The sequence below is a fragment of the Epargyreus clarus genome, unplaced genomic scaffold (genome assembly GCF_041222505.1).
Source record: "Epargyreus clarus isolate Ecla_fem2 unplaced genomic scaffold, WU_Ecla_fem_2.2 ptg000032l, whole genome shotgun sequence".
NCBI lineage: Eukaryota > Metazoa > Arthropoda > Insecta > Lepidoptera > Hesperiidae > Epargyreus > Epargyreus clarus.
In genome coordinates, this window is record NW_027332237.1 from 9,163,857 (window position 1) to 9,186,680 (window position 22,824).

General features: G+C 37.0%; 1 protein-coding gene across 1 annotated transcript in view; it reads right to left on the reverse strand.

Moving 5' to 3' along the window:
* The window catches only part of mim (missing-in-metastasis), a 286,624-nt gene that overhangs the window by 206,067 nt on the left and 57,733 nt on the right, over positions 1-22,824 (reverse strand). The window contains exon 2 of the mRNA XM_073090292.1: positions 1,114-1,175. Coding sequence (XP_072946393.1) covers positions 1,114-1,175 — 62 coding nt within the window. The remainder of the gene's footprint in view (positions 1-1,113; positions 1,176-22,824) is intronic.

The window sequence follows — 22,824 nt, forward strand, 5'->3', positions numbered from 1 at the left end:
TGACACCCAAAATTAACCGCTGATATCGGTCGCGGTGGACAAACTATCGCCGTCACAACATATTAAAATCGGCTCGAAATAATCTCGTTCACGGTATCGGCTCGGTGACGGTGCGGTGGGCAAACGACCTTAGATGTGATCCGCGTGGCAGAGCGGTCACCAGCCCCGCGTGCAAACCGTTCCGGGTTCGATCCCCGGTCACGCATATATCTTAAATGATGACTTTATACAACTGTTCTGAGTCTGAATGTTTGTGTATTCCTCTTTGTATGTTTTCGTTACACTCACGACACAGGGAATCCTAGAGTGTAGAAAGGGTATTTTTAGTAAAAGGTAGGTGGTGCCTTTTGAGTATATCTTCGAAGGGTTCTTAACATCCTTAACCAATGAGACGCGAGTGTCAGCCAGCACCGAGCACCACGTGTCCGCAGCCACGTGACCCGCAATCTGGATCGTTTAGTGACAATTGGCTCGACCGTTGCATGCCATTATTGTTGCAAAGCTATACAATTGTTGTAACAAAGTGACACAAATTGAATCCGGCTGTTGATGTTCATGTTCACTTTCGCCCGTTAATACACGATCTATCCATTTTGTTGCCTACCAAAGATCACAACTCACACTACAAGATAACTACGTTGTAGACAAAAATTGGATAGAATGTTAATCATGAATTTAAAAATAGCTGGGGTTTGAAGATAACGACAACTTGTCCATTGCTTTTTGAAGACTGAACTTAAACAGTCATTGTGGGAGTGTAGCCTATGAACATAATTTCTGAATCCAAGTAGAATCTGGAGCTGGAGGAGGAGTCGTATATGAAGTCTATCTTATATATAAAATTCTCGTGTCACAATGTTAGTTACCGTACTCCTCCGAAACGGCTTTACCAATTTTCATCAAATTTTATATACATATACAGTAGGTCTGAGAACGAACCTTCAGTCATAATCATTAAACAAGCAAGTTGAAAACACCTAGAATTTATCACAAAACAGCTTTTACGTCAACAATAAAGAAGATTTACTTAATGATGATTTACTTAATAATTCTTAATGACTAATATCATTATCATAATTATCAATATGGTTGTGATAATTATAATTAACTTACTTCAAAGCGGAGTGGAGTTTCGTCGCCTTCGATATGAACTCCTCCCACATCGGCGCACTCGTCTGTAAAAAAAAAACAAAAATTAATAAGTACCTAGACATCATGAAGGTGAACATTTGAAGGTGGTAGAAACCTTTGTGGTTCGACTCCGGCGGCACCACCGCCACACCTATTTCTACCTAATAACAGCAGTGTTAGGCGCTGCTGTGTTCCGGTTTGATGGGTGTGGTAAGGGAGACAGACTTTTCCGAGGCGTTCCAGCTCAGTCCTCAGGGGTAGCGGCGCTCCTGTGGCCGACCTCAGGTAGGAATATCTAATCCTATCTGGGGTTGATTACAGATGTCTATGGGCGGCAGTAGCCACTTACCAGGTGGACTGCATGCTCGTCTGCTACTCCTATATTATAAAAAAAAAACATTTTTTTATTTTTTTAATATTGTAGTAGACTCATAGAACTGTAATTAACACCAGATAGGATAAGATTCCTATCTGAGGTCGGCCACAGGTGCGCCGTTATCCCAGAAGACTAAGATGGAACGCCTCGGAAAAGTATGTCTACAAACCAGAACACAGCAGCGCTTAAAGTTACTGTTATTACGTTCTACATGTTCTAATACTTAAATCAGGAATCAACTCAAAATCCTTGAAAACAGCGGCTAGACATTAGTTTAAAAATAGACAAACTGCAGATCACCTGAGCGTTTATTGGATAATTTGTCTGTCCGCCGGTCATGTCCTTCTTGAAGGATACTACTTGTATCAATAAAGAAAGTAAATCTAAATGGCTACTTGTTTTTACGCAACTATGGAAGGTAATGTGGATTCGATAGATCTTCGAGCGTATGTTTGTATTACCACAGTACAAGTATATATACAGTATTCTATCTTCATGCAAACGCACGGAACGCAAGTTATACCTACGCGCCTCGATTTCGGTATGCACTCGTCATGCGAACAGGCCCGAATGTGCCGCAGTGATGAGCGGTCGGTGTGACGGTTTTTAGGCAGTGTTCTTTTATTTAAGCAATTATATAGCGTCTGTACTCGTAGATACCATCATAATTTGATCCTTTTTTTTTAAGATTGGTATTTCGATTTTTTACCGAGCAAAATACCTAGATTCATAAATGAATAAGGAACGCGAATTCTGGCCCAGTACTCCTGTAGGTATATAATTCAAGGACAGGTCCGAGTTACAATACTGTATAGATCCTTATACCGTGGTATCACTATGTATTATATGAATGATGTATTCCTCATTTTTGGTACGACCAACATCCCTAGCGGCTTGATGGATTTTAGCATATTATGTTGTGTCGTTGGATATGTCTTAATTGTGGGAAAGACATACGGTATATTTTTATATTTTTATGCAGTCGGAATGTTTGTTTTATTATTATTATGTGTATTAAATATTTCTTGCTCACACGTCTGTGAACGTGCGAGATATAAATTGAAATTAGTCCATTTTCGTTTACAATCTTTATTGAAACAATTAAAACATACTAGTACCTACATATATAGGTATAATGCTTTCGATACCATGATTATACTCGAAAAGTTATATTATGTATAAAAAAACGACGGAAATCCAATTTTTCCCAAAATTGTACGGTAATTTTGAAAATATTTATTATTTTTTCTACATACTTACTGCAGTTTAAAAGCTATTATTTTTATTCAGCTGATGTAAGGAGTAACTGAGGCTAGTTATATTTTATATAGATAAATATATATGGAACCGCGCCAAAAAAATAATCTCCATGAAATCTCTTGAGTATCTATTTATATTTTTAAACGCGGGTGAAACCGCGGGGCACATCGCGTTTTACACAAAACGACCCGTTGAAAACGACATGAGCGTGAGACCGACCTCACGACCTCACAACCGTTGGCAAGACATCGACAATCCATTTCAATAACGGGGGGGGGGGGGGGGGGGGGGTCGGTCTCGTAAACCGTCGCGTTACTACGGAGACGGGACGAGAGCGTATGGGATCGGTATGACGAGACTCTTTACATGTTGCGTCACGACAACGATACGATCAGCGACGGCCATAATAATTAGCTGGCATAATTATGTGACAGTTTTAAATAACTGTGAATATGTTCTTATTGTGGCGCCTACTTCATGGCCGCAGGTAAACCCTCTCGTAACTACGTCGACGGGACGAGAACGTATGGAATTGGTACGACGACTGTTTACATGTTGCGTCACGACACGACAACGACACGGTCAGCGACGGACATAATTAGCTGGCACAATCATATATCGAATGTTTTAAATAATATTGACTCCGTTAATATTATGGCGCCTACTTAGTGATGGCAGGTAGTCATTAAGTTTTTACCAACGATTGCAATAGTTAAACTATTAAATAAAATATACGAGTAAAAGAAACTCTTCTACAAAAATAATGTATAAGCTTATAATTTACTTGATCACAACTATCGCATCAACTGACATTGTTTAACATCAATTTCTTTAGTTAACGTAACGTAAAATATGAATATGGAAATGTTAAAAATAACATTTTTATGGAAAACCATTTTTAATCGAGTGTAGAGAATCTTTCTGAAATCGTTAGCATTAAAGGTTCCATCTGAAGTCAACGACCCGTCACCGTATATCATTGGGACACACAAAACAATTTCAGGGATGCTTTTGAAAGATCCTTTTCAGTGACAAGCAACAGTTTCCTAACTTAATCTTGCCACATGTTAAGTGGAACACCACTTGGAAGGTGGTAAAATCCTTTGTGGTTCGATTTCCATTTCTATTACTACCTTATAACAGCAGCTTTAGGCGCTGCTATGTTCTGGTAAGGGAGACACTTTTCCGAGGCGTTCCAGCTCATTGTTCTAGTCCTCAGGGGTAGCGGCGCATCTGTGGCCGCCCTCAAGTAGGAATATCTAATCCTATCTGGGGTTGACCAGTGGCCGTCGTAGCCCATGAACGCCGGTAACAAAATCCAAATAGTATAATACGACCACTTGAGTGTGATAAATAACGAAGGCACTGCAATCACTGACTTCTAAGTTCTGTTAAATATAAGCGTATGTGAAGTACTTACCAATGGTAGGTTAGATAAATATTTTGTATTCATAAATAAAATTAGTTACTATTGCACTATCGTTATCATTAAATTACAACATAATTGAAGACCTTATCAGTATATTAATTTGGATTATTAATTTGTTTCCTTTCCGAGGCCTTTCAGAGCTACTCAAAACATACCATACCTATTTTGCAAAATGTTTTTGTAATCGAAAAGAAATGGCGAATAGATAACATACAACCGTATTTGTTTTGTACCCAATACAACACTATATTGTGCCTATAAAACCTATCCTTGAATTATTCAAAAACAAAAGATTCCTGAAACAAAACAGAAGCACGTCGCCTGTAATCAATAATCAAGCTCCAAACAAAAAAGGTTACGGATTTACAAGGTGACCGACATAAGGCACTTTGCTCACCAACAACGATAAGCAAGAAGCGATTAGCGCGGACATTATTTTCTTATTTCCGATTTTTTTTGCTTTTATTAGGTAGAAATAAGTATGGCAGTGATGTCTCCGGAGTCTTAGCAAAAAGTTTTTAGTAACGACATTTTCTATTTCCTGTTCTTTTCAGAAAACCTTGTCATTTGATACTCATATCCTGGGAATACATAAAATAATAATCGACGCCCTATCTTAGGACGTTAGTCATATTGAATTTAGAAAGACGTCACACAACTAATAACCATCATCATCAACCCATTATTGTCCCACTGCTGGGTAAGGGTCTCCTCTCAGAATGAGAAAGATTAAGCCATAAGTCCTCCGCGCTGGCCAAGTGTGTATCGGTAGACTTCACACACCTTTGAGATTTTTTTTAAAATGCATTGACACAAATGGTCAAAAAAATGGTCAAATGATAATCGTAGGTTGGCCAAACATTCGGCAGATTGATTATTAATGACAGGCGTTGATATATCGTTCGTCGCTTCTCGTTTACTCCTCTAAATACGACCACTGCCTAATTGGAAAGATTTAGGAGCTCAGCCCGAAGCCTTCTCCCTCAAGGATTAAGGAGCTTCAACGGGAACGACCGGGGTCTCTAAAGGGGGCTCTTATCTGTGTTTTGTTATAATTTTGTGAAGCTTTTATCTCGAAGGATTGAAGGTTTCGTACTTAGCATTTTTACTTTCGAATGCTGACCGTTGATAAGCAAAAAATAATTAGATGTAAACTCTTTGCTTTTCATAAAATTTGTAAATATTTTACCAAAAAACACGTATACTTTTATCTGATTGGGGAGGGTAAAGTTTTTCGTGCGTATGTATGTATGTTTCGTTCCTACGCCACGGCACGCTCTTTCAGTTTATATATTTACTAATGGGTCAGCAGTGACACCTATCAGGTTTATATTTCAATCTAGAATAATTCATAAACTAAAAAATGCTCGAATTAGTTGAACATTTTCATGTACGAACTCAGAGACAAGCAATTCATAATATTTATACATATTACTAGCTGACCCGGCAAACGTTGTGTAGCCATATAAATAAAAAAATGCTACGGGTGAACAACCCTTATCACTTAGGGGTATGAAAAATAGATAGTAGCCGATTCTCAGACCTAGTGAATATGCATATAAAATTTGGTGAAATCGGTAAGCCGTATGGTAACTAACATTATGACACGAGAATTTTATATATAAGATGTTAAAGAAGACATTCGAATTAAAGCCATGAAAGCTTACCGCAAACAGATAAAATATTACCACGAATGAATCACACACATACATTTATGTGGCATCTGGGTTCGACTCCGGCGAAGTCATAACCGCAATGAACACTGTTTACAACTACAATAAATAAGCTTTGAAGTTGTTTCTGTGCGATTGCTTCAGAACCACTGATTGCGAAAGTTATTTTTTGGTTAGGACTTTAGAGCAAGTAGATACTTGCTTTATTAAATACGAAATTTTATAAAAACGAAAAAAATCAGCCTGTACGGATTATTCTAAAAAAAAAATTAACAGGTTGCACTCCGCGAGTACCGGCAAGAGTGAAAACTTTCGAAACCTAACCTGAATAATCTTATATATACAATTCTTGTGCCACAATCATAGTTACCGTACTCCTCCGAAACGGCTTTAACAATTTTCACCAAATTTTATATGCATATTCAGTAGGTCTGAGAATCGACTACTATCTATTTCTCACACCCCTAAGTGATAAGGGTTGTTCACCCTTAATATTTTTTTATTTATATGGCAACTCAACGGTTGCCGGGTCAGCTAGTAAAATAGAATAAATTAAAAATAATATTTTTTTATGCTGATACCGGGTGACATCTTAACTTTTGCAGTTTTCTTTCCCGTCTTACGAATTTTCGATCAGGACATGTGATCCTGTCGCGACTTTACCATTTTTTACCCATGACAAAAATTGCATACGGCCGCTAAAGAAGTTTTCAATACTAATGTTCAATACTCTTGTTTGATTATTTCTTAAAATATACTTACTTAATACATATACTTAACACATTTTTATAGTTTCAAAAGACGTTTTCCAAAACTTTCCTACTCACAATCTTTTACATCGAATTGTAAGTTGGAAACAGGATAAAATTTGTTTCTTTGAAACAAGTTTTCGTAGAGAATTCCAAGATTCTATCCTTATTTTTCTCCACTACAGAGATTCACACACTACTAATATTATTTCGTTGAATAGTTTAACTTTTTCAAATTCCACTTTTTGTATTGTATTAGTTCACGAGGAAATGAAGATGAGAAAAATACAGTTTCAAAATTGTTTTTTTATTATTAACTGTATATTCGTTTTAGAACTGTATTTTCGTATAAATGTGTTATTACTATATTTTTTTTAATTGTAGGATAAACAAAATTTAAAGTAAAGAAAGCAAGCACTGTTGATTTTATTTTTAAAGACTATATGACTCACTACAGGTATGTACTTATAATATGACAAATTTTGAGAAATATGCAAATGAATTATTTTTACTGAAATATAAGTCTTTATAAAAGATCCTAAAAAACCTGAGCGATCACTCGCCACTAATTTAGAGGTTATTCACATTTAGAGTGTGTACTTTAAAATATTATATTTATATCAATACAAAAGATTGTACTTATATCAATGACTTATTATTAGTCATCCAAAGAATATGTGACGTATCATTACCGACACGCTGGCTTCAGATCTATGAGCGTTCTACTAAATTAACTATTGCTTATTTACTGTACTAGTTTGCTATTATAAAGGCGCAAGAATTTAATTATTAAGCTAACGATGTCGCCTGATGATAGAAGATTAAGGCCCCTACAGTCTAGACGTCTCACTGCTACGTTTAAAACTCCCGTCTTACAAAACGCGTATTGTCGCAACTATAAGTATGTTTTGGCATTACACGGCGTTGGTCCCTTAAGTACAATACATCTGGTAGCGAGATGGATTCCTACTTTCTGTAAGTTATTTAAATATCATAATGATATGTATATGTTTAGGTCAAAAAGGAAACAATAACAATGAAACGAAGACCTTTGCTCAATATTTAAAACATTAAAAATAATATAAAATTACATTTCTTTGACCAAAAATAAAGATCGGCAAAGGCAACCAATATTTAATAAAAATTTGAATAGTATAACAAACGTACATAAATTCCTGTAATACATATAACTATACTTGCTGAATGCTGACACAGATTACGTAGTAATAATAACAAACCTGCCCAGTGTGTAAGCCGCCTATAAAGACAGGAATTTAATAATTAAACAGGGCTTTTCGTCTGTCGACAAACGTCGCTGTCGCTACCGATCTAAACAGGAAGGATTAAACCAAAATAGGAGAGAGGAAGCACTTCTAGCGTGCATTGAGTACGCTGTTTAATATTGTATTAGCTACGTCTATATTTTTATTGCAACAAACTTTAAATATATCTACATTACATTATTTATAAAAAAACATATTTACAATAACTATATTATAACTATATTTATGTACATAATAATATATACAAAAAAGGGGAATAAAAACAATAATCAATATAAATAAAACAAACCATCTGCTACTAAAATATATTATGCTTAATGTACTGTTCCTCTACACTACAAAATAGTGCTACTATAACTAATAACCACTAAAACCCGGCTGATACAAACTTTAGTCTTTCCTATATTTTTGTACGCCTCAGAGACATGGACATTACGAGAATTGGAAAAGAAAAAGATAGACGCCCTAGAAATATGGTGTTGGCGAAGAATGCTTGGAGTATCATGGACCGAGTTTCGCACAAATGTCTCCATCCTCCAAGAACTCGGGATCAACACCGTCTGTCTACACTAGTACAAACTCGTATACTCAAATTCTTTGGGCATGTTACAAGACGAAATAATGACTCCATTGAACGGCTTGTCGTGCAGGGTGGAATGGAAGGAACCAGATCTCGCGGACGATTACCCACGCGATGGACAGATCAAGTAAAATTAGCTGTAGGTGGTAGGTACACGAGTGCTCTATAATAGCCACCAATAGAGTGAAATGGCAAAATGTCGTGAGGCGAGTGACATCAGCCCTCTCACACAACACATGATGACCACGGCCGCTCTGACAAGAGCGAAACGACTGAGAAGATAACTAATAGTATAACGTTATATGCAATACCACATCATAAAATGTGATGGGACACTCTGCTGTTCGACTCCCGCGGCACCACCGCCACACCTATTCTGCCTAATAACAGCAGCGTTAAGCGCTCATAAAAGTATATGGTGAGGCACATTTACTTTTATGAGGCATTCTAGCTTAGTCCTAGGTACCGGCGTAACTGCGGCCGACCTCATGTAGGAATCTAACCTTATCTGGGGTTGATAACAGATGTCCATAGGGGGCAGTAGCCACTTACCAAGATGGACTGCATACTCGTCTGCTACTCCTATATTATAAAATAATACAAATCATGGTACACAGTATGACAAAGAAATTCACATGGAATCAGGCATATCTTCCACTTTCCCTTACTAAAAATCAACCTCAATTGTTTAACCTTCATCTGATACAAAAATGCGCTGCTGAATATTTAAGAACTTATAGGACCATCGAAGACGTCGTCGATATGAACACGGTATTAGCTCACTGTAGCTCGTGTGCTACCATCCTAAGAACAACCCATGTATCATCCCGGTGGTCGTTCTCAACGCTTGTTGGAGAAATCCGGGATCTCCCAACCGGAGTCCTCCAAGCGCGATGGCCCGGTCGGGCTCTGCCCTGGGCGAGCAGGTTTCGCTCCTCCCACAATCCACATCATCTGATATTTGCGCCGGGATGCGACCACACATACCGCCGTCCTTCCCGGGGTTGCTTGCTGGACGGTTCGAGCTCCCACTCTTGCCTCTTGCAACCCCGGAAGTCTTTTAGTTGCCTCTTACGACAAGCAGGGGATATCGTAGCCCTTTTCTAGTCCCGGGACTACAGGGACAACAACGAGGTGCGGGCCTAGGACTCGAACTTCAGTGTCCTAGATGGAGAAGCCGCGTTTCAACTATTACACAATCACTGCTTATAAAAAGTACATGTACGCGCATATGCATATGAACTGAGCGAGACGTGCAATAATCTCTACAGAGCGCAGGATGTCGTCGACGTTTGCATGCGTCCGGTGGCAGTGGGGAACGAAAACCAATTAACCAACACTACCTATTGCATATGAACGTTCAATACGTGTTATGTATGCAATTACAATTATATTAATGTTAATTTAAACTAAAATAATGCATTCACTTTATATTTCATGTCATACTTATATATCGCGTTTAATTCTTAGCTGTTATTCTTGTTAGCTAAATAAAAAGAAGATTAATGTTATTACTTATTATGTAATTTGAACATTTTACTTATTACGAATAAAACATTGAAAGGGTAAGAAGTAGCATTTTGTCATTTAAACTTGAGGGAAACCCATATCTTTAGATTGAAGGTAGAAAAAATCTTTGTTGTTCGTCTCCAGAGGCACCACCACCATACTAATCTGCCTCATAACATCAGTATTATACGCTGCTGTTTTGTACATCGAAGGCATAGGTTAAGTACCGCCGAGGTGTTCCAATTTTTCCTCAGGTGTAGCAACGCTTCCATTGCCAACCTTAGATTTATTTATATAACTAGCTGACCCAGCAAACGTTGTGTGCCAAACCTAAATAAAAAAATGTTAAGGGTGAAAAATCCTTATCACTTAATGGATATAAAAAATAGATAGTAGCCGAGTCCCAGACCTACTGAATATGCATATAAAATTTGGTGAAAATCGGCAAAGCCGTTTCGGAGGAGTACGGTAACTAACATTGTGACACGAGAATTTTATATATAAGATATAGGTGTAGCAGACGAATAGGCTGTCTGTCTGATGGTAACTGGCTAATGCTGCCCATGGACATCTGTAGTTAACCTCGGTAGGACTAGATTCCTACCCCAGGTTGGCCCCAAATAGGCCACCCCTGAGAACTAAGCTGGTACGCCTCGAAAAATTATGTCTACCTTACTACACCCTTCAAACCAGTTCACAGCAGCGCTTAAAACTGTTGTTATTAGGCAGACATAGTTCTACCATCTTTTTTATCTGGGGTTGATTTCTGATGTCTAGCAGAGGCATTTACGACTTACCTTACTTGGAGCGGCGCATCTGTGGCCGACCACAGGTAGGAATATCTAATCCTATCTGGGGTTGATTAGAGATGTCCATGGGCGGCAGTAGCCACTTACCATCAGGTGGATTGCATGCTCGTCTGCTACCCCTATATTATAAAAAAAAACATAATATGGCATACTACGTTTACTCTCCTACATTATACAAATAAAAATGAAAAAAAAAATCCAATATACAGTTGGCACTCAACGCCCGGCGGTGTTACAGCTAAATGTCGAGCCACTCCGTCGCGCACACGAGGGCCCTTCACTCCCGACTACACTCGTACCTCCCCTTTAACTGAGAGAGCTAAACTACAAAACGTATTTGAATATCGATTCACTTGTCACAAGTTATACTATAGTGCTCTACAAGTGGCTTGCTAGACGGATGAGTGGATTCAATTAGATTTTACTTTAGCTTATAAAGACATTATTACTTCACATTCAGACCTGTCGACAGGATACCAATATTCTAAAGCCTTATATATATATATTGTTTAAAACCCGCCTTTGAGTAAAAAAGGACTTCTACACTCACAGCCCCACACTAGGATTCCCTGTTTCGTGATTGCCATGGACACACACAAAGGCTAAGACACAACCACCCAGACCCAGAACAGATATCTAAATTCATCATTCAGATATCTGTCTGGCCGAGGATCGAACCTGGAACCCTTTGCGCGTCAGATTTGTATGGTGATCGCTCCGCCACGCGGGTCGTCAAAAAGTAAAGTAAAGCAAAGCTTTTTTGTTTCGGAAAACAAAATATTTTTTTTATATGAAAGGTATGACAAAGGAGAGACAGATCCACGAAGCTTTCCAACTTAGTTTTTAGGTAAGATTATCTGGGGTTAACTACAATTATGTCCATTGACAGCAGCGGCTACTTCACAGGGCTACTTACAATCAGGTGGCTTATATTTGCTTGCTACATACGATGATATAAAAATATATCCCCACTTATAGGTTCATCGTAAATTGTAACAACAACACACACAAATCACGGCTTCGTATCGGGGCCATCGGGGGAGATTGCTGTCAAACGCAAAAACGTTTAAAAATTGAATTTATGCTACAAATTGTCTCTACACTTCAAAGCACCCTTACAAGTCATAGATTAAAATCAAAATAAAAAGAAAAAAGTTTACTTCCGGCTGTTAATTAGTTTACACGGTTGGGGTCGTCGATTCTATCCACAGAGCTTATAAAATAATAGATATGCCATTTTAGTTTAGCGAAAGTTCAATAAATACTCCTATAGTTATACACATCATTTTATTTTCTTATTTTTAAATATAATTTTTGTACTTGTTTGTAATTTATATATTTTATGTTTATTATTTATTTGTGCTATCATTGCGTTTGTGAGGCATTGGCGCAAGCTGTAATCTCGCAAACTGTTTTAAAATAAATAAATATAGATTTAAATACAAATTAAAAGCAACGAAACGAATTTAATAACCTTACATATTGGTTTTTGTGACTTAATAATATAATAATCAGCAAATACCAACAGGCGTTGTCCGGTATGTATATTTATATAAATATGATCCATCCTTTTTACACATTTGTGTAGGTAAGGATGGATCATCCAGAATTTGATAACGCGAAAATATTATATGTGTTCAAATATCTATGTATGCCAGATTTCATGATTATTTAATTCGTCAAATGGTGTGAGAATAAATATCCGGATACTCATGTACAGACCCTCCTCATATTGCCCTTCTAATGCCAAACGACGATGGCATCTCTACAACATACATTGATCTGTGGTTCTATCAAAGCTTTGGTTAAAAATAGATTTGGTTCAGTAGGGAAGACGTGAGGGGTTTGAAAGGTGTAATTGGGGAAATGGTTTTTGAAAAAAGCTCCCGTTCGTCTTAGTGACATGGGGTAACGTTACTCGGGAATACTGAAAAATGAGAGGAATATCTATTAATCTACCCAAATAAATACAACCAAAGCTCGCGTGACCCGCGGTTTGTGTAGAACATGATTCATATAAAATTAAAGAACCTTGGGCGTGGTCAGCTGTTGGATGGGTGACCGCTATTGGCCATACTTTATCATAATATATAAAGTTTTTTGCTTTAAGAGGAACTTCAAGCCATCGTTCAGAGTTACTATTACCATAAGCGACACTAACTGACAATCGTTAATCCGCAAACAAACATTAACAATAATGATTTCATTTATTATTTTTTCCATATTTGTTCTGCATACATATTACGTGATATAAAATATATAACATCATACATATTGGTAGCAGATTGTTACGAATTCATTTTAATTATAACTTAATAGCATGGATTTCCGCAAAGTAATGACTGATACAATTACTCGTAACTTCAAATCAAATCAAATCAATACTCTTTATTGTACCCAATAAAAGAAAACACATAAAAAATAAATAATCTTATCGCCGACCAGCGATCTCTTCCAGACAACCTTTAGGTGAAGAGTTATAGTAGGGATGAATAGAAAAATAGCTAGGGTTCAAAATAACAATTTTAGGACTAAGATAGCATGAACATGTAGGAATAAAATAAAATATAGCATAAACTAAGCACCAGTAAAAGAAGGAGACTAAAATAGAATAAAATAGATAATTGAAGAATAAGATAGCAAAGGGAAAATAATAATAATAATAAAGAAGTAATTAATAAAACCAGAGTTTACGCTGTAAGTAATAAGATTTAACCAGATTTTTAAATGAGTATAAGGATTTAGCGTTACGTATGGAAACAGGAAGGGAGTTCTGAAGTAGCTGATGTAGTTGTTGTAGCGTTAATTCAGACGACTACAACAGAGGAAATCCTAGTGTAGGGTTTAGGGTGAAGTTATTTCAAACAAGATTCTGCGCACGGCGGCGACTGTATACAGCACCAGTTTTGAATTTTAATGTACAAACTTTTGGATATTCCGAATAAAAAATCGTCTAGTCGTAAGATTATCTCGTATAGACAAAGTTTAAAAAATAAGTTTTATATTTTCTTGTATCGTTTAATATTTTTTGTAGTATCTTAAAAAGATTTAAAAATCAACGGGTTGCATTCCGGGAATACCGGTAGAAACGAAAACTTTCAAAAGCTAACCTGAATAATAAATTATAAATAAAAAATTAAATGCTGACACCGGATGACATCATGACTTTTGCAATTTGCTTTGCCGTCTTACGAATTTTCTTTCAGGACACGTGATACTGACGCGAGTTTAACATTTTTTACTCATGACAAAAGTGCACAACGCCGCTAAAGGAGTTTTCACTTCAAAAATGTTACCTTTGTAGAAAAAAAGCTTTTGGGGTAAGTTATCTCCAATTACATCTACGCACTATACATTTGTATAGATTAAACATGTAGTCAGGATCTATCCTTCATAGCGCTTATCTCATAGTGTTATAAAATGACGCGTTGCAGTTTACGATGTTGACAGCAGTTAAATATTTACTTTCAAACATGATAAGAGGATCGATACTGGATACGGGGAATAAAGCTTACGATAATATTTATTATTGTAAAGCATGCATTTCACTCATGAGCAATAAAATTCAAAGGCTTTTTATAATATAGGAGTAGCAGACGAGCACGTAGTCCACCTGATGGTTAGTGGCTACTGGCGTCCATGGACATCTGTAATCAGCCCCAAATAAGATTAGATAGGTAGAACACCTGAGGTCGGCCACATATGCGCCGCTACCCTTGGTCATTAAATTGAAAAATCCCATGTATTCCTCGCTCTATCCTTCTCTTTAAAACCATGCGCACAAAACAGTAGCACTTGACAACGCTGTTATTATGTGGTAATGTGACCGGCGTGGAAGCATGATGATTTGCTGGTACGTTTTCGCTACAACTTAGCACCTCTAGTTAACTATTTTATCTTAAATTTATAAACATTTGTGATTTTCAAATCGTCACGCACACGATTCGCAAGCGTTTTACAGAATCCGACTGATTTTACATTTTTCCCGACGTGATTTTACATGTTTTCCCTCTGTATTATGTTGAACAATACCTTGATGTAATTAGACCAGTTATTATTATATATACTTAGGTAATTAAATAAAAATTATATCCATCCAAGCATACGATATTCGCGATTAAATTATTAGTTAGGATGTTGGACATTATTATCATGTGTCATAACCGTGAAGTGGCAAATAAGTAGCAATAACTAGCAAAACTAGTTACATACATTATGTAATACTCGTATTGCCCAATTTCGCACGAGGCGTGTGTTACGCTCCATTTTGCACTGTTATTAAATAACCATATAGTGTATCAACTTATTATATTATATATCTAACTTTGAAGTTGCGCAAACAAATTTAATTAACGTGTCTGTTTGTGCTTTCAAAATAACTAATTTTGTTACTAAAAAGCCTTTGTAAGATTCCATAATGATATAAAAAAGTGTTTTAAACAAAAACTAAGTAAATATAAAGTAACATAGAGCTTGGTTCGAAATTGGCGGATTGCCAAGCATTCTTAGGGGGTGGAGTTTAAAAAAAATCATTATCTTGACGCCTACGTCATACAACCTATTAGCCAGCCAAATTTCATTCCTCCATATTCAGTAACGATGCTATGATTAATTCGTCAGTCATGATAAGCAAGTTTAAATGTTTGTTTGTTGCAAATCATTACATAAGCTTTGTCGAATGAGACAGGTACCAGAAAAGCATTAGTACGAGAACTTCATTTTAAGGAATTGTCCATTTTAACAGGAAAATATAAATATTTATACAATTATATAAAATTATAGCGAAAATTGTCATTATCCTATGAGATAGCGGTCGTATACTTAACCGAACGAAATAATTTTAATTATTTTTGAGAAAACGATATTTGAGACAAGACAAGATCAAATTAAAAAAAAACTATTAAATATTAAACTTTGTAAAACATCTTACAAAATATGACCCAACGCGCTTACGCCGCTAAAAGTTTTAAAGACAACAATTTGTCATGTCATGTGTTACACGGTACACGACAGGTCGCAAAAACCAGCCGAACCCGTATGACATCAAGACATGTAACGTTTCGGCCAATTCGCGCCACGATGCAACTGCACGCTCCATTTAACACTAATTAGTTATGCACGAAAGTAGTACGCGGCACCGCCAAAGCGAACGTATGCACAGAAGATCAATTAATGTACCCATTGCACGACTCATGATGCGAAGCATCAGAGAGTGCTTTACGATCGAAAAATTTTTTTCGCTTCATTTTGGCGGCTATTTTTATTATTTTTACCTACTTTTGTCACGCACATTAAAAAGCGTAGTTTGTTTAAATTTTCACTTATTATAGTACTGGCGGTAAAGATTTTGTAAAGTAAAAGAGGTCTACATAAATCTATAGGCCAGATAGGGAGCTCAAACCGCCGGGCCATCAATCGTAGGAAGGACCACCCCAGGATATGCGTGGCGATATGATATGGTGCAATGAGCGTAAATACCGATTATAATAAGTCAAAGCCCGACCTCGATGCGTCACTACAGACCTTATGAAGATTCACCTTCTCTAAAAAAGGTATTATGCAGACATCCTAACTTGACAAGATATCAGCATAAATTATACCGGATATAATTACCGTATGCGACAACTGACAATGCCTCAGCTCTATTATTCCAAATATAGTCTTCAATGGAATTGAACATCTGTCTAAAACTACTCTATGCCTATCGTGTGGGCGGTACGCGTCCGGCCTTGACATACAAGGTTCAATCATTGTAAACGAAATGGGAAAGTAAGAGTTAATGTTCCGATTGTGTGGTCAGAACAATTGTGACATATGTTTGTTCTTATTGTATTGATTTATTGAAAACCAGTTCAATCCAGTATTATCCAGTGAATGAATTATTATTTTTTATCTGTTTTACGTACTTTAAGCCTCAGAGGTTAACCACTGCCATCCATTGATAACCAGAACGACTGTTTAATATGCCCATTGAAACATCGTGTGCGGAATTTGATCACTTGCGTTCCCCATCTAAATGGCGGTCGTGTACTATGTTGCTTACCTTCGTAAATTGGTCACAATAAACACAAAATACAATGTTCCGTCTTTTTCCCCGACTGCGCAGACAGCAGCCCAAGCGGCTTTAATACATGAGGTACTTTGGAATCGTCTCAATAGGCTATATTTTTATCAGTCGAGTTTTGTTTCCTTTTTATTACCACGCTTTTATTAGCTTGGGTTGTATGTATGTATGTATGTAACGGAATCTTTGCACTCGATTTATACCCACTTTGAACGGTCAGATTAATTTATAATTTAGAACAATTATCAAGAATCGATGACAATACACGATTTTAATAATTTTATCTCATTCACCACATCAGGATCGCCAGGAATCAGGATTAACGATATGCCTTGTGTGAATTTAGCGTGGTTTTTAGTTTTTAAACTATAATTATAATAATTCTATAGTTTCGTACTATGTTCTAACCACATCAATTTTGTGTACATAATGCGAGCGATGACCTCAAAATTGGATATCCGTTAGCGAACCATACCGTCATAATTGAAGATCCGTCGTTCAGCGCGCTACACCAGTGGAGAAGCAAGAACTCCACACGTCCGGCTTAGCGACTGTGTTGATTAGTATAAATGTAGTTTGTACTTTCGTTCGAAACGGATAACTCGTAAAAACCATTGTTAAACACCATTTGACAATACACTTATTTGTAAATCGAATTGGCTAGAGGCTTACACAGCGTGTCCTGTATTACACTAGCTATTTGGAATTGATATTACAGTTCATGGACATCGAAAATATTTTAACCCTAGATACAATTGAAGTGCTGCCTGAAGTCAATTGCGTTACTACAAAAGAATACTCGTGAAGAGCTAAGGTAACAGTCTAAACAAATCACTTGCGTACCTACTCGCGAAATATAATTAGTATTTATTATAATAACAACAAACCTAACTGCTTAAGAATAATTAAGTGAAAAGGTAATAAATGTAGCGTATATCACCCCCACTATTTAGACGAATCCAACGACATCTCATATGTTAAGCCCTGTGAAGCTGTTTGGACTGTACAACGTTCCAAAGAAACATACATACAAACAAACATACGCTCAAGGTGGTGGAACCCTTTGTGTTCGACTCCGGCGGCACCACCGCCACACCTATTTATGCCTAATAACAGCAGTGTTAGGCGCTGCTTGATTCCGTTTTGAACGGTGTGGTAAGGAAGACATACTTTTCCGAGGCGTTCCAGCTTAGTCTTCAGGGGTAGCGACGCATCTGTGGTCGACCCAGGTAGGTATATCTAATCCTATCTGGGGTTGATTACAGATGTAACCAGGCGGACTGCACGCTCGTCTGCTACTCCTATATTATAAAAAAAAAAACTCGTAGAACATTACCCCCCTCAATCGGGTAAAAGAGCATTTTTTCTGTAAGCGCGAACAAATTCGCGGATGGTGCCTAGTCCATTAAAGATAATTCAATTGGAGCACCGCTCACACCCTAAGTGGCTCGGTAAATTCGTTACGCTATCATGATTACCCGGGGGTAGGAAATATTGCATTTTGGATATTAAATGATGGTGGATAAAAATGAAAATATTCTCGTAACGTTTTCACATTTTCGGTTCCGTGATTTAAGAGTATGACATTTAAAGCTCATATATGCTGCTTACATGATATCCAAATATACCTAAGTCTTTATTTTTCAATTGATAAATGAAGTCGAAACGGATTATAACCGGCTTCAGGTAGAACCCATGTTCTGTACCCTACCCTTACCATGAGTTTTTAAAACATCCCACAATTTTACGTTACGTTTACTCAATCCATTATTCTGTTCCGTTTGCTTTAGTAGACTTAGTAAACGTAACAATAAGTGCTCAAGTCTTTCTGTCTGTCTCACATGTTCGCAAAAAGAGAGACAAAACATAAAGCGCTATTTTGTCAATTTACACATTTTATGTTACGTTTACTATAGTTCTGATACAATCCGCTAGGGACGCTGATTGGAAATTGTATGGGCAAATACGTAAACAAATACCAAAACAGTCATATTTGTCAAAATGTAAAAACTCATGGGAAGGGTACTGTATGGAGCTGATTACCAAGGTCCATGTATTTGGCTTATATACTCAATTCTTCTTAAATCTTATAAAAAGGGATTACACTTCTTTTTTCCTTCCACGAAAAACAATGGCCTACATTTCTTTGAAAAAAAAAAATATACCAAGTATCCCATATTAATCATTTTCGTGTAAAAAAGCCCTTATATCAAGCCATGCGATACAACATATCGACGATTTTAACGATGATGTAAGGCCACAAACACGTCTGACCTATCCATAAAAAAACTGGCCATTTATATTAAAGTGCAGGACAATAACACATAATGAATTCGCCTCGTTTATTTCGGATGATAAATGATCAATTGAATTTGCAATTGGACGAAATTGATACGACATTTGTGTGTCAACGAATTCCTACATATAATATGCGCCAATTAGATTTAATCGTTTTATCTAAGGTCAGTGACAGCTCTGTCGCTACCCTATTACTGGCAATAATACATACGGTAGTACGTAGAAAAGTCAACTATTCCACCACTGACACCTTTAAAAGACAACACACAAAACACAACTCTAAGATGGAATACTTTGTAAGAAGGCATAACAACGTTGCCACACCCTTTAAGCAGCTCAACACTGTCGGTGTTCATCAGAAAACTTGTAGTGATGTTGACTGATTGCAATCTAACTAATGGTAAGAACTGCTGCCTATACACGCGGAAAATGAGAAGGTTTAGGCCATAGTACACCGCGCGGGCCAAGTACGAATTGGTAGACTTCCCATACCTTTCATTTTTTTTCAAGGTTTTCAGGTATGCTGGTTTTCTCACGATCTTTTCCTTCGCCGTTTAATCTAGTAATAATTAACCTCTAATACACACATAACTTTTAAAATCAGGCGTGCCTGCGATTTGAACTTTGGACTCCTCGATTAAGAGGCCGAGTTTCTCAACTACGGTATCAATGCTTCAATACGAACACCATTACAATACGAAGTTCATTAAAACAGTAACCATACAGCATTGTGGCTCGCAGAACAATGCCACCATCGCGCCTCCAGATTCAAGCGACCTACATCTCGTAACAATAACCCAGTGAGAGAAGCTCGAGCCGTCGAATACGAAGCTTCGTGGATATTTATAACTGACGGGTTATTGTTCTAGTTGATGGTTAAAATGAAAAATATCTACCAACTATATATCGGTCAGTCAGTGCATAGTACACTTGTGTTATAAATAGTTTCTTAATTAATCAATCCAAAATTAATTTATTTTTAATTACAATTTTACATCGTTCAAACTTTACGATTGTTTGAAGTTTGAAAAACAGAACAAGTATAGTTGGAACGGGAAACTATCGCCTCTACAGTACCTATTTACATTGTGAAGCAGTTTATGTGTTTTCATGGAAAATGAGTCTATTTAAGTTTCGGTGCGCTAGAAAGTCCAAACAATCGAATATCAACCATTTCTACCTATCACGCTAATTGCATATTGCATTTCAATTTTAAAATAAATGTAAAGGTTTCCACGAACCAACAAATCAAAGTTCTATGCAAACAATATCAAAGCCGTATGCTTATTATGACTACATACATGTCTTAATCTTAAACATTTCGTAAGTGTTCGAAGACTACAACTTAACAGTAAAGTTAATATTCTAAATAGCGGTATTGAGTATAACGACTTTACTGTTAACTTATTATTAATCGATATTAACAAACGGTTGTTGATCGTAAATATCGAAATTAGTTAGCAACCAATAACAATATACTAAGTAATTGAACTGTGTGACGCTCAGCGGTTTGCGTAGATCAAATGATCTACAAAGTTATGAACGATTCGCAGAACCCGGTGTGGTACGACTCGAGAAGTAACACCGTCACACCTATTTCTCCCTAAAACAGCAGTATTAAATGTTATTGTGTTAGGGTTTGAAGTGTAAGGGAGACATAACTATCTGAGGCGTTCTAACCTAAATCCTCAGGGGTAATAACACATCACATGGGTTGATGACAGTAATGGGTTGATGATGATGAGAGAGGAGACCCGTGCCCAGCAGTAGGACAGTAATGGGTTGATGATGAACAACACATCTTTAAACGAGCTCAAGGTAGAACTCTCATCGAGTCTGGGGTCGATTACAAATATCCATTAGCGGCAGTAGCTATTTACCATCAGGTGAACTGCATGCTCATTTACTACTTCTATATTACAAAAAGAAGTCGGACTCGATGAGGAGCTGAATTAACCACTAGTGGCTAAATTTCATATGGCGTCGATTCCCGTTGTTACTGTAGGATAGCAATCCATAACGTAGTTCATGGCCTAAGGATAGTTTGTTAACATCCGACACGGGTTGGCCACTTACTCTCACCAACAATCCGCGCTAGAACATCATTGGAGTACACTACAGACCGTGAAAGAGATCAGTGCCCAACAGTACAACATAAAAAGTTGCAACGTGTCAATGTGTACAGCAGATTATTACACACATAATCGCCGCGTCGCGGAAGGCCATTTGAAAAGTACTACGTAGGATTAGATAGTGACGAGAATTCGTGATCGGAATATCAATAAGCCATTCGACATTCACCTATATATAAATACCAATCCGGTAATACACTACACCGATAGTTATCATAAAAAACCGCTTCTTGAATTTCGAATAATGATAAAAGTTAAGAAATAATTAAGTGGTCCAAAAGTGTGACGTAATTTGACAAGGAGGTAGTCGTAGGTAGGTAGGAGTAGAGGAGTCGTACCTAAGTTTTATGACGTCACATACAATTAAAATATCATTGAAATACAAAAAAAAACTAAAACAATTAAACACTTTCTTAAAAAAAATGCAAAAATTTGACATCGTAACCCAAAAAATATAACATTTTCGTATAACAATTTACAATTGACCCCTGACCCTCGTCCTTAGTACCTTGTACTCGTAATCGCCTACTGAATAGTGTGAAACATGTGCGGGACGCCATATGAAACGCCGACGTAGGCACCGCTAGTGAGGGGACCGCGTGACCGGAATATCGATAAACCATTCGACATTCACCTCGATGCGTGTATGACACGTATTTCGTGTGCAGAATCGTTTATGGTCGAATTGGTCGTTGAACCGTTCCAGACGTTATTACCATAGCTTAGAAAGTGATGCGATTGGAAACAGGATGTGTACGATATGTGTGTTTATTCGATGTACGTTTAACGTTATTACTTTACATACGACACAAGAAATATTTTTTGAAGTTATAACTGGCTTGTTAGGAGAGTGATCAGAGAGCTTCTTCAGGCTGTCGTGGAAACATTCCGCGCCATTCTGGAAATCACCTACCTACAGGGTTTATAGAATTTCCAATTTAAGAGTTTAAGATTAATCATTTAAAAATAATAAAACCTACACTTTAAGATGTTGATAAATGAAGTAACATAATTCTACACTTATCAGATTAGTTTTTAGAGTTCCATACCGAAAGGCTAAAAACAAAACCCTATCATTAAGCCTTCACTGTATATCCGCCTATCACACGGCTCTATCGCTTGAGCCGGAAGAGATAACCCGTGCAATTTTTACAGAGGTATAACGGTGGCCGTAAAGACAGAAAAAGCTTAAAATTAAATAGGGGTCGCCATACAAATAACCGCTACTTTGCCGGCGTTGTTCGCTTTATCTATTGTACGGTAATAGGTTTATTTTTATTCTTTTCTTAATGTCTTTACGTCTATGTCTTCTACTAGCATGATCTAATCAAATACTAAAAATAAACAATAAAAAAATTGACCTGCGGAACCACAGTGTGTGAGTTCGATTCGCACTTGACCAATTATTCATTTGTAAGGAAAACTTAATTAAACGCAACGAACAAGGATAAATGACATTACTTTTAATAACAAACACTTAGTGTACATTTCTATCTATGGATAAATCAATATTTTTTATCGGCACAGCTTT